We start from the raw sequence: 13,734 nt of genomic DNA on the forward strand, positions 1-13,734 counted from the left end.
GTTTAACACTATTTGTATTGTGCAGGATCTTGCACTAGAATCTTGCCTCATTCTGCATAGAGGAGCAGTGTAACTTTATGATTAGCAACATGGGTTCTGGAACCAGACTGCCCAGGTTTGAATGCTGGCTTTAACCCCTTGTAGCTGTGTTCCTTAATTTTCTCATCTGTAAAATGGGTACAATAAGAATATCACCTCAGTGGTTTGTTGTGAGAATTAAACTTGTTAAATATTGTGAAGTGTTTTAAAATTGTTTCCAGTCCAGAACAAAATGGTAATAAATGCTATATATTATTAATGTTTTTTTATATTATTCTCCCAGGACAGTCGTTTCCATGTACAGATGACTTTCATTTATGGATCTGTTTCTCCATCCCAATCCCTCTCTGGAATTCAAAGCTCATTCCCACCTCACAGTGGATATGCTCATTTGGAGGGAGTCCTGTAGACATCTCAAACTCAACACATGCAAATCAAAAGACATCCTTTCCTTCCATGAAATGCCTTCACTTTGTGACTTCCTGGTTCAGGTAATGGTACCATCATCCAAGCAGCATCTAAACCAAAACCTGGGTGTCATCATGACATCTTCATCACATTTTCTAGTCATCATGTCCTGTCCTCTAACTATCTTTCCGATGCGTCTTTTTCTCATCCACACTGCCCTCTTAGTCCAGACCTTCATACTTATTGTCTGGTCACTGAAGGATCTTTGCAAATAATCTTCCTACTTGCAGTGTTGCCTGGTCTAATCCTTTCTCTTCATAGCCACCAGAGTGGTGAATATAAAAGGATTGAACCTTTCAATGGGCTGCTAACGTCTCTGATTAAAGCCTAAACCATAACTTGGTTTTAAGAACTTCACAGTCTGGCCAAAGTTCCCCTCTCCTGCCACAGAGCTTGGCAGCTCTCTGTACCATTAACTTTCCCAATCTCTAGTACTTTGCATATGTCGTCTCTTTAACAGGAAATGTTCCTGTCCTTTCCTCCTCTTCAGATGGTTAATTCATCCTTGTCCGTTAGGATTTGGATTTGACATTAGCTCTTCTGTGAAAGCTTCTCTAATACCCAAGATTGAGTTAGGGCCTCTTCCTGAATCTTCCCACAGCACATGAATCAGCCTTTTGTGGCACTTGTACTATGGTGTAGAGGATACACTCATTGGTTGTTGAGCTAGACTGCCTGGTTTGAATCCTGGCTCTGTCACTAGCCTGATAAGCTTGGAATAGTCACTTAAACTCACTGTGTCTTGCAGAGATACTAAAACTACCTTCCTAGAGTAGATTGAGAAGGTGGTCACAGTTCTTCCTCTCCCTGTACATAGCCTTTTGTAATATGACTTTGTAATTTCTGCCATCAAAGGTGCATTCTTATTTCATCCCTTGAATCTTGGCTGGCTTTGTGACTTGGTATAGCCAATGGGTCAGTACCAAGTGTGTCCCAAGCAGAGACTTAAGAAGTGGTGTACAGTGGCACCTACTCTCTAGTGCTGCTCTTAAGAATCCTGCAACCATCACCAAATGAAGAAATCCAGGCCAGTCTGCTAGATGGTGAGGGAGACAGGGTCCAGTTATCCCCACAGCTCCAGCCAACTTCATGACATGTGAGATGGCTACATCACTACCAGCTGACCACAGAGGCAAGAGTAAGCCCAGCTGAGCACCACCTAAATTGGCAGACCACAGAATTGCAAGCTAAATAAATAATTGTTACGTTAAGCCACTAAGTTTTGGGGAGGTTTCTTATGTGACAAAACTAACTGATATATGCTTTTATGGAGCTGTGAGGACTACATAGGTTAACCCTTGCCTGTGCACTTACCAAGTGCATAGTAGGTGTTTTGTAAGAATTCAGTCTTCTTACTGCAGTTGTTACTTACGTGTGGATCCACTCTGATATTGTCAGCTCCTTGAAGACAAGCAATCCACCTTTTCTTACATTATAACCTCTGTACATCACACAGTGCCTGGCTTGATACATGTTGAATGAATGAATAAACGATTTTGAGATTTAGTTGATAAGCAGAGCACCTGCTTATAGACAAAGAAATCAAGGTTCAGAGATGATGAAATATGCCTAGTCACTGGTGCATCTCCATCAGTCTGACCCTCATATATTATTTTATTGTACCAAACTTTTATTTACTAAGAATGTTGGAGTCGATAATACCAAATTTAATCTACTACCAACATTTTCCAAGTATAATCTTTTGCTACTTATGCAGTTATGCTGATTTACCCATCCAAGTATGCCTTTTCCTAGGGGGAGAAAACGATTGCTCAAATAATTTATGAATTTTGTTTTATTAAACTTTGGTAATGTGTGAATGAATGGAAGAGAGTATTTTGATAGCTATTCTAAGCACTGTGGATAAAATTTAGGTACTTGCCAAAAATCAATAAAGGAAGCAAAATATAAATGAGTTGTCCGATAACCTTGTTTCTCTGTAGTCCAGTCACAGTGCCGTCTTATCTCTTTATCCCCACATCCTCCACCTGTGCCCTGAATTCTCGCTGATGACTGAGTCTGCCTCCATGTACCTCTCACTGCATTTCCACAAACGCCCCAAATCTTAGCGTGCTTGTTTTATAAGCACTCACCATCCCAACACAGATTTTCATTCTTTGATACCATTTGTAAACATCACCCATCTAAAAGATTCTGGGCTTCTGAAAACCTAATGGCACTGAGACCTTGAAGGTCCCAGTCTTCCTTGTCCTCGTCCTTTGTCCATTTGTTGACAGGTTGTTAACTAACACCTGAGCTGGAGTATCAAGTACTTCATCTATTTTGACAAGTATTACGCAGCCCTTTCACTCTTCAATTCCGACAGGTTGTCAAACTTATTTTTGAGTTATCCATGCTCAGAACTGTGGCCATTTTTTTTAACCTTAATCTGAAAAAAATAGATTCTTGTTTTCCCTATAACATTTCTAATTTAAGAAAGAATTTTAATTTTCCTAATACATTTTAAAACAAAGAAATTGAATCTATTTCCCCAGAGGGTCAATTTATTGAAAAGTCTTCAATACAGCAAGTTAAATTTCTTATCAGCAATATAATACGGTACTTTGAACCACACACACACACACACACACACACACACACACACACACACACACACAAAGAAATGCATTTTCCTCTTTTTTAAGGACATAATCTGTTTGATTCAGATATTTGAAGAAAATAAGTGATTTAGAATGAAATTCAGTTTTCAGCTAATTCCAACTTTTGATTAAAAAGAACACCCTAGAAACAGGTTCTTTTAGTCACAGTGATATCATTTTTGGATGGTTTCATTCAAACTGCTAATAGATAAACTAGCAGATTCTTACTCCCCAAGAACCTGTTTTTAGTCTAAAGGCAGTACAATGAGCAATTAAAGAAAATACAAGGATAAAAGGTACAAAGTGGTTTGGAATTTAATGAACATATCCCCCAATTAGGACATACAGTTCAAATATAGAACCTTGAGACACGGAATTTAGTTAAAACCTTTTCAGCATTAACTTCATTAATGATTTAACTTTCAGTTCTTACAGGGCTCCCATGCTAAACTAAATTTCTGTTCCGCAGCAGCAAATCCCCTAATCACCTTTCCTGCCACATAGAGAATGTCATTAGTGGATTGCCTGAAGTTCAGAAGTCAGGAGAAATGCAGCTAAGCGATATAATAACTTTACATTTATAATATGGATTTATCCTAAAGACGAAGTTGCAAGGCAAATCTGAATTTTGCTGCTTAGAGAATTGCAGTTCATTTGGCAGTGCTCCAGCTTATATAAAACTTGGCAAGGTTTATAGCACACGTGTTGAAAGATGTCAGATGATGAAGGCTTGTGTCCTGGCTGTACCCCATGCTCCTTGTGAAAATGCGAGTAAGTCGCATACTTTCCATGGGCCTTCGTTTCTTCGTCTGCAAAGTGGGGATAATAAAATCTGACCTGTCTACCTTTCAGAGCTCTAAAGACCACTTCAGCTACTGAATATAGAAATCCTACAGGAATGTCAGAATTCAGCTTGCTGCCCTAAAACTTTTGCCTCATTTTTGTCTCATCGTGGCATATTCATACTCCCTTTAATGTGAGGATCTCAAAGTAGATTATTTTTGCTGATTATTATAATGACAAGAGAGATCAAGAGTCACAGAGCAATTTGCAGGTGTAGTCAGATGATCAAGGTTGTGAGTATTTGCTGCTTGAAACCTAATGAGGCAATAAACAATTATATCCATCTGAGTAGGAACTGTCACGAAAATTAAACAGGGTCGTCTCACTTGGGGGGGAATGCTATGAATTGGTTGTGATTATAGCACCAGCCTCCTCTCATGCCCGTTGAGCTCTGGGTGCCTCCAAGGAGGCAGTACACGTATCAGTGTCTTGATGAGCAGTGCCTCACTTTCATCTGCATACCTAGAACCACTTGATAATGTTGTTAAAATAAGAATACTGCTTCAGGAGGTCTGGAATGGGGCCCCAGATTCTGAATTTCTGATAAGCTCCCAGATGCTACAGGTGCCTTAGTTACCTCTGCTGTAGAGTAGGGATTTCTCAAAGTATGGTCTTGAGGTGTGTATTACTCTGCTCAGGCTGCCATAACAAAATTCCATAGACTGTGTGGCTTGAACAATAGGAATTCATTTTCTCACAGTTCTAGAGACTGGAAATCCAAGATCAAGGTCGGGGCAGGTTTTGGTTTCTGGGGAAGGTTCTCTTCCTGGCTTGCAGACGGTTGCTTTGTCCTCACATGGCCTTTCCTCCAAGCTACCTCTCTTTCTCCTCCTCTTCATAAGGCTACCAGTTCTATCTGAAATTGTGGACTTTAGTTAATAATGATGTATTATTGGTTCATTTGTAACAAATGTACTGCACTAATGCAAGATGTTAATAATAGGGAAAACTGGGCAGGAGGAGAGGAGGTGTATGGGAACTCTATACTTTTTGACCAGTTTTTCTATAAACCTAAGGCTGCTTTAAAAAATAAAATTTATTAATTAAAAAATAATTAGATTCCAAGAACTTTACCCCAAATTCAGTGAATCCATCTTGCGGGATGGAGCACAGGTGTTTTCAAACCAACCCTTTTGGCGATTCTCATGTACGCTGCTGTTTCAGAACCATGAGTAGAAACTGAAAGCTCTAGTTTTGTAATCAGATAAATGTGGGTTCAAATCACAGCTGACTAATCTTGGGCTACTTACCCTCTCTGAATCTCAGTCTCATTTTAAAATCAGGGCAAAAATAACTCTATAAAGTGTTTCTTCTGGGCTTCCCTGGTGGCGCAGTGGTTGAGAATCCGCCTGCCGATGCAGGGGACACAGGTTCGTGCCCCAGTCCGGGAAGATCCCACATGCCGCGGAGCGGCTGGGCCCGTGAGCCATGGCCGCTGAGCCTGCGCGTCCGGAGCCTGTGCTCCGCAACGAGAGAGGCCACAACAGTGAGAGGCCCGCGTACCACAAAAAAAAAAACAAAAACAAAAACAAAAAACAAAATAAAGTGTTTCTTCTGAGTGTTAAGTGATATACTGATGTAGAGTTTTTAACCCAGGTCATCATAATCACTCAAAAAGATTAAATACTAGAAGTTTTTCCATTATTGTTATTAAGTCCTGATGAGCAAGAGAGAATTGTTGCTGAAATGTGAGGGGCTTTCAGAAAAGTCTAGACAATAAAAGTAATAGGCAATAAAAGATCAGGACAATAATAAAAGCAATCCTGGATGCTTCTACAACACTCCAAGGTTTATATATAGCTTTCACTTTCATTACCTGACTTGACCCTGACCATGACCTTGCAACGCAGAAATTCCTCTTTTAACAGATGAGGAACAGAAGCTTAGAAACAAATCAGTGACTTTCTGAAGGACACAGAGCTGGGAAATGTCAGAATCCAGAGAGTTTCTAAATCCTAGACCAGGGTAGTAGTCCAGTGTGGTAATTAAGTTTGAGGCTTCTTAAGTCAGACTGGTGGGTTCAAATCCTAGAAATATTGATTAGTATTGGTGAAAAATTGGCAAACCAGTTCACCTGAGTTGTAATGTCTTCGCTGGTCAAATAGGGATGACAATAGTGCTTTCCTCTTCATGTTTTGTAAAGATTCAGGAAATCTGGGATTAAAGGCTGGCACGTGGTGAGTTTACTATATCTGCACCCATTTTACTATGTCTGAACCATTTAATATGGTTCCTTGAGGGGACAGTATGTATCCATGTTACACAATGAGTAATCTAAGCTTAGTCAGAGAAGTTGTGGGAATCTTTGTGCTTATCTTGGGGGGATGAAGCGGGGGAGGAGGGCTAGGATTGCTACAGCTTTTAAGGAGGAGCAGTGGGCTGGCACAACATGCTGTGCCATATGAAGCTCTTCTCTATAACCGCTGGGACATCTGAAGCGCCAATAAGATGCTATAAGCAAGACAGACTCACCCTGGCCCTTCAGTCCCAAATTCCAGAAATGACAGTAAAGGTGGCAACAGAAAGATGATTTTCCCTGTGATATTTGGCAGTGACAGGATCCACATAAAGAGAAAGAATTCTGTATAAAGAAGAAATGAATTCCATGGTCCCCAAGATCCCAAACAAGTACTCTGGGAACAATTTATTGCAAAGTTCTTGAGCACAGTGTCTACTTTACCTGATCGTGTTGCCTTCTTTACAGCTAGTCTAGGGATAAACACCTAGTAGGATCAAAATAGACAAATACTCATTGGATAAAATTTGAAAAGTGGGTTGGTCCAACAAAGTATTCTATGTATTTTGCAGATGGAAGTGGAGTTGTATATCACTTCCCACACTGTGAGGGAAGGTTGGGTATATTTGTCGTGGAAAAGGCAGTGATGCCTTTTCTCTGAGTTCATCATGACAAAATAAGATGATGATAATGATGATAGCTAAGTATCAGATTAGTGATAATAGTGGCAGCTCTTACTGAGCTCTACCCATGTGCCAAGAACCTTTCTCAACACTTCACAGATGTTGCTTCATTTAATCTTTCCAACAGTTCATGGAAGCAGACACCTTTACTTTCTACATTTTAGAGATGAGAAAGGGAGGTTATTAGCCCTTGGACACACCACTAGTATCAGTTGGAACTGAGATTCTGACCCAGTCTGCGGGACCCAAATCAACACAACTTTAGAAGCTATCTGATAGAAAATGATGGAATTAGAGCTGGACAGGTGTTAGTGATCATCTGTAGAGTAAAAGTTGTGAGAGTGGTTTCTGGAAAGAGTTTCTGCAGAATTAGAGGTTCCCGTGTGCCAGGCACTGCCCTAAGCCCTTTACATCCACCGATTCCCTTAAATCCTCACAAAAGACCAATAAAATAGGCGCTGTTATTATCCCGTTGTTACAACTGATGTAAATAATTTGCACCAGGTCACAAAATTAGTAAGCAGTAGACTTGAACCCAGGTAATGGTGGTGTCAGTACCACTCCCCTTAACCATGAACTGAAACGAAAGTCAGAGGCATCTCAAGAGATCAAGTATGTCTCTCCGGGGGTTGGGGGTGGGAAGAAGGGCGAGAACGTGGCAGTTGAGACAGTCTCGGAGTAAGGGGCACGATTTCAGCTGGTGAAAGTGTCTAAGGGTGGGTGGGGTTGCTGCACAGGAAGAGCCGGTGATTTTGCAAAAACAATCGTAAATGGCTTCCACCCAAATCATGGACAGTCAAGCAGTTGAGAGTGGGAGGAAATTTTATTTGTTAGCCCAGAGAGCTGGTCAACTTGACCTTTCTTCTCAAAAGATGCTTCATGCCCTTGACTTTTGGGGACACAGAAATCAGCATTTTGACTTTGGTTTTCTCAAGCAGCAACCGTGGCTACCAGTGGTTTATTGATTTGTCTTTATCTTCCCAAACATCCCCGGTCGGCCTTGGTTTGCTTAAGAGGGCAGGTGACACTGCCTGATGAACTCCCCGGGGCGGTGAGCGCCACCTCCTCGCAGAGCTGCCAAGGAGCCCTCAAGTGAAACCTTCCCTATGGATGCTTGTCCGAAACTCCTCCCCAGTCTACTCCACTCCTTCTCTCCAAGGTGGCATTCTCATCTCGGCCTTATCCGCGCCCCTGGGTGGGAAGAGCCCGCCTTGCCTTTCCCAACACCTAGCCAAGTCGCATGACTGGTTCTAACTTCAATTGGGAAAGTTTCCCGTCTAGGAGTTCCAGGACTTTCTGGCGCTCTGCCCGGTTCTGGAGAAGGCATCTCCTTGCTCTTCCCTTCTGGTGTCCTTCGAATTCAGCCTAACTTTGCGCAGCAACATCGCGAGTTCTAGCCTTGACTTGGAGCCCCTGGGGGATCCGGCAGCGTATTCTCTGCGAAGGCGCGGTGCCCTGGAGCCCCTCCGCAGAGCCGGCGCTGTGCGCACCAAGAAGGGGTCCGGGAGGCGCCGCTCACAACCCGCTGGCGACTCTCGGAGTTGCCTCCGGTCTCCTTAACGGTCTGGCTACTCGGTGGCCAGAGCCCCCGCGCCAGCCCCCGCCCCCATCCGGTGATTCGGCCGCAGGTGGCAGAGGCGGTGCGAGGAGCGCGAGAGGGGAGGGGCGCCTCGCTCCCGGGCTCTCGGTTGGCGGCTCCTGCTTCCAGCCGGCCGCCAGCGCGCCCCCGCCGCCCAGCGCCGCGCAGCGCCCCCGGCGCCCCCCTCCGGCCTCCGCCGGCACCTGCACCCCGCTCCGCGCGCTTTGCAGCCGCCGCCGCTGCCGTCGCCTCTCTCTCTCCCAGCGCGGCGGACGCCCCCGGGCTGAGCGGCGAGGGCGCTCCGGTGCTAGACCCATCGCCAGACACCCCTGGGCCGGTTGACTCCCGAGTCCCGCTCCTGCACCCCGCGTCCCCAAAGATGAATGTGAGGAGGGTGGAAAGCATCTCGGCTCAGCTGGAGGAGGCGAGCTCCACAGGCGGTAGGATGCAATAAGCATTGGAGCGGGCGCCCGCTTCCAACCTCCTTCCCTCGCAAGCTCAGACGGGGACCCCTTCCCGGGCTGGGGACGCTTGTTGGCTCTGCTGCATGAGAAACAGCCACCTGGGTGGGACTGGGAAGGGGAGGCGGCAGCGGCGGGAATGGGGGTGCGAAGGAGAGGGGGTGCATGCGAGGTCCAGGTCGGGGAAGAAGAGGTGTTTGAAGTGTGTGTGAAACTCGTCGGTGGCAGGGTCCCCTGCGATCCTGTGCCTACTTTTGCCTTCTCTGAAAATTTCCCATGTTGTTTGTGCATCTGCCAGATGACTTCAGACCACACACTTCCTTCTGCTAACACCTGGGGAGAAATGAGCTGAAATAGTATTGATCCTCTCCCTCCACGTCGCCTTTATGCTCCCAAACATTTCTTCATTAAAACTCTGTTTTCGTCCCCTGGTAATATACAGGCGGAATGTTTCCCAGGTCAGATGCTTCAGCAGAACCGTATGTCTTGTTTTTGCCAGCTTCCGTTTGGTGTGTTCAGAGAAAATAGTCCTCAGTGACCCTTGGAAATAATTTATACACAGTACAGCCTTGGAAAGGTACCGGGCACTCTGTGCAAGGAGCTTGGTTTCAGAGTATTGTGCATTCTGCGAAAGCAGGGAAAGGGCACGTTTTGATCAGCTTAGTGGTATCCGTAGCGGAATACGGGACAATATCTCCCACCCCCCTCAACCCAATAAAGCCTCTTCGGTTGAATCGATTTGTTTTTAGGTGGCTTCGATCTGTATAGTTTTTTTTAGAGGAGCCGTAAATCGAATGAAAGGTGTTGTAGGGAACCTGAGAGTGATTGAGAGCTGGACATTTCCCAGATTATATAAGATGAGGAGTCACACATGGCTATGAAAAACTTGGACTTGATGCAAAGTTGCAAGGAAAGAGGCATTTCCACATTCTACCTGTTTATATCCAGGGACATGGGGCCACTTCAACTTGAGTCCATCGCCCTAATTTACAGACATTGAGATTTGGACACATTCCCTTTCTTCCCTTCCCTCCATTAGTTCAGGTGATTCTAACTGGAAGGACTCTAGTCTTCTTAGTATGTGAAATTTTAAAGAAAATATCCTTGTAGGTTGGAAAAAATAATATGACGATCACCTTTAAAGCCCCAAATTTGACTTGTAATGATGTTTAGTTTAGGTCTTCCTTGTGACAATAGCTGCCACTCATTGCAAACTAAGTATGTCTAGGATATATTTTATGAGCGATACTCATAATCTTCAAGAGACTGAATTTTTCAGAATGGCAGTTTAAGTGTAGAGGGCTCAGTAGTTGTTGAGTTCATAGGCTCTCTGTCTTTGCAGTTCCTTTGACTCAGAATAGAGTAGGGAGCTAGCTATCTTTTCAGGGACTTACTCATGCACAAGGCAATAGTAGGTACTCAAAGATAGGGAGGGTTGTAGGATCAGAAGTCCCGGCAGCTGGGTGGCTTGCATCGTTCCGGCTGCTCAGCGATAACAGCTTTTTGGCTGGGCCTAGTCTTTAATTGGCCAGATGGGGATTGAATCAGCACGTCTGGTCTATTCACAATGCCATAGGTGGCCATAATCTCTACTGGATAAAATGAGAAAGATGAAATCACATCTGGGGAGTGTGATATATTAAAAATAACTTTCAGTACCATCTCTAGAATCAGCATGTGTTCATTGTTCCTTTGGAGAATAGAAAGATGTTGATTTATACCTTGGCTCAGGTGGACCAAAAGGGAAGTGTTTTCTGGCTTGAATTGACTTGACACCTGTTTCTTGAAATGTACTCACACGTTTTTAGAGTTAATAGTTATAGAAGAAAAAAGGGAAAAAAAATGTTTGAAGCACTTTTTTAAGCACCCTTTTTTTTTGTTCTTTGTAAGTGTTTCAAGTTTATATTAGAGAATGATCCCCAGATTTGTAGTCTATATTATTTTCAGCAAACATAAGCGTTAGTACGTTGGTGATTTGTGCTCAAATATAGGGTAGTTTGACAATCCTGGGACGAGAAAAGTGTCATTTTTGAAGGTTTCAACTCTAGTTTCAATTCTTGTTTTAAAACAATAGTCCCTGACCTCTTGTTTCCTTTCAAATAAGTGGGACATTAGCATAACTTCTAATGTGACCATGATGCTTTTCTCTTGAATATATGCCTCTTGGATGGAGGTTTATAAAATGATTGAATTGAAATTGAAGCAAAATTTAACTGGAGGATCAGACTGAGAGGAATGTATGAAGATGAGAGGGAAATCAGGAATTGGAGAAGTGTGTGTGTGTGTGTGTGTGTGTGTGTGTGTGTGTGTGTGTGTGTTTTATAACCTGACTCTAGAGCCAGAATACTGTGAAAAACAGTTTGTTGAGAAGCACAGGTGAAAACCACACTAAAGTGAAAGTAGGGAGGGAAATGCAGGAAAGTTGGGAGCAGGGTTGAGTTGCGTTGCTAAAAGTTGAAAATAAAATAACTAAAAGAGCTCATTCCTCACTCCTTTCAACAGGTAATACGTTTAATATGCTAACTGATGAATACCACTTCTGAGTCACTGTAGTTGACACTTAATACTGCTCAGAACAGAAAATGGACACTTGTCAATGACTTCATACAAGTAGAGAAGGTTTCTTCGGAATCAGTGCTCACTTTTACCCTCCCTCTCATCAGCTTTCCACGTTAACCCAAAAGCTTGCGCCAAATATATTTTTCATGTCATTGTCCACTCCCATTATTTTGCTCCCCTGCTGTAAAATCAAACATAATCCTGCTACTGGTGGAGAGGGAGATGCCAGTTCACTGGTGTATTTGAAAGAGAATCAGAAATAAGGTCAGAGGAAATAGCCCCATAAAATTGTTCATCGGTGTCCTTAATTTGTGCCGTGTAACGTAAGGATGGCAGATGTTATGTGATGCAGTCTACAGCTAAAAGTGGGGAGGGAAGTGGGTGTTTCGGCAGTTGCTGGAGGAGGTGGTAGAGTGGGCGTGGCCCGCATATTGACCCGGAGCTGGACCTGGGTAATCAGAGGCCCCTCCCCCAGTCCCCTGTCCTTGGAATGTATGTTCTGCCCACTCTTCTCACAGCCGGAGCCATTTTCAAGGACACAGCCTTGAGAGAGTAACTTGTTGAGATCATCTGGGTGGTATATGTGACTGAACCTAGTTAAAGCCTCTATATAAACCTTTAAGAATCTGGTGGGCAGGTGTGGAGATCTCCTCGTCTTGCTTTGCCCAAGACAAGCCTTGTATTTAAGGTCACTTGCTTAGTAAACCTGCCACCAACCAATCAGGAGCGGTCCGCCTCTTTCTTTGGTCTCTTTTTGTCCTCTGTGTGTGGGGCCCAGTATCAAATTTCACCTGGGAAGGGAATCAACAATAGTACAGTGAATAATCCTCTTCATTTTTGTATCGTGTGATGGATGTATCATGGCTCCAGCTTAAGTTTGGGGCTTATTAAGGATAAGGCAAACTCGGAGTAGTAATTCCACAAGGGTAGTAGTGAAAAGCCTATTTATTCTGAACCAAGGAGAAACTTTTTATGGCACAAGGCATTATTCTGTTTTCTCTGTGTTGAATTAAGAAGGTTCTAATCAAATGATATGGTGAAGTGTTAAAATTCAACAACCCTCTTCCCCTTGCTCCACTTTTTTTTTTTTTTCTGGCCAATGCTTATGCAGAGTTTCATGAAATAAGGCTATAGATGGTTTGGAAATTAATGATCCATGCAGTATAAAACATGTGTGCAAGATTTCTGTGGAATCGTAGACCAGATAGTAGTTGAATCTTTTGAAGGTCTATTTCTGGGCTTAAAGTTTATGGTCCTTCTTAATCTTTTTTGTCCATTTATTTGTTTTTCCTGTCCTCTCTTGTTTTCTAGAACATATGGATAATATTGCTTTGCAATATTTCATTGTAGAGTGTGCTTGCTTACTTAATAACCTCCCTTCTTAGGGACTTACAAGCAGATTAAAGAGTGTGTGTGTGTGTGTGTGTGTGTGTGTGTGTGTGTGTGTGTGTGTGAGTGAGAGAGAGAGAGAGAGAGGAGGAGAAATGGAGCTAAGGGTGGAAAATGAATTTTTAATTTGTTCAATGGGCCTTTACCATTCTTAAAATATTTTAAAGTTATGTAACTACATATGCCACTACACATTTATTCACCCTTGGGCATTAAATCACTTACTTCTTTTTCAAAACTGTTAATTGCTTAAAGGTCCTAGTGGTCTTTTCTCCATTCACATTGTCCTGAACTCACTGCAATTGTTCAAGCTATTTATCCGCAGTCCTTAGAAGACTGTGAACCCTGAGAGCAGAGCGATTGTGTTGTGCCCCCCACTGTGTCCCAGCATCTGGCATGAAGCCTGACATACAATATTTGCTCAATAACAGATATTTGTTGAATGAAGTCTCCTCCCTTGCATTTTGTGACACTGCATTATTCTCTTCCCTCGTACTTCTCTCACATCTCATTTTCTGACCCTTATTTCTTCCTTTGCTCATTTTGTGTAACTTTGCCCAAAGTTCTTTCTTCATTCTCTTCTCTCTCTCTCCTCCCTCCCTAATCTAATTGTGGTTTTGATGCATCTTACCTGGATGCAGAGGACTCCTTAGTCTGTAGCTCTGGCCCAACCCCTTTCCACATTACCAGATGGACGTTTCCATGCCCTGTTGGTCAGACCTATCAGCAAGTTTTACCAGCGCCTTGAAATCAGTGTGTCAGAAAAGACATATGCTCTCTTCTAAGAATAATTTCTTGTCCAAATTTTGATAATGGTGACATCATTTTCTGAGGCATGCAGTTATAAAATAAAGCAAAGTGTTTCCTTCTGTATGGT

General features: G+C 43.1%; 1 protein-coding gene across 2 annotated transcripts in view; it reads left to right on the top strand.

The window, feature by feature from the left end:
• The first annotated feature begins 8,602 nt into the window (after positions 1 to 8,602).
• KCNIP4 (potassium voltage-gated channel interacting protein 4) overlaps positions 8,603 to 13,734 on the top strand; it is a 1,208,103-nt gene continuing 1,202,971 nt past the window's right edge. Inside the window, exon 1 of one of the 2 annotated variants that reach the window (XM_059066484.2) lies at positions 8,603 to 8,888. In XM_059066484.2, coding sequence (XP_058922467.1) covers positions 8,828 to 8,888 — 61 coding nt within the window. In that variant the 5' untranslated portion in view covers positions 8,603 to 8,827. The remainder of the gene's footprint in view (positions 8,889 to 13,734) is intronic. The other variant, XM_067036349.1, reaches the window with a different exon arrangement.

The sequence above is a fragment of the Kogia breviceps genome, chromosome 6, assembly GCF_026419965.1.
Source record: "Kogia breviceps isolate mKogBre1 chromosome 6, mKogBre1 haplotype 1, whole genome shotgun sequence".
Lineage (NCBI taxonomy): Eukaryota > Metazoa > Chordata > Mammalia > Artiodactyla > Physeteridae > Kogia > Kogia breviceps.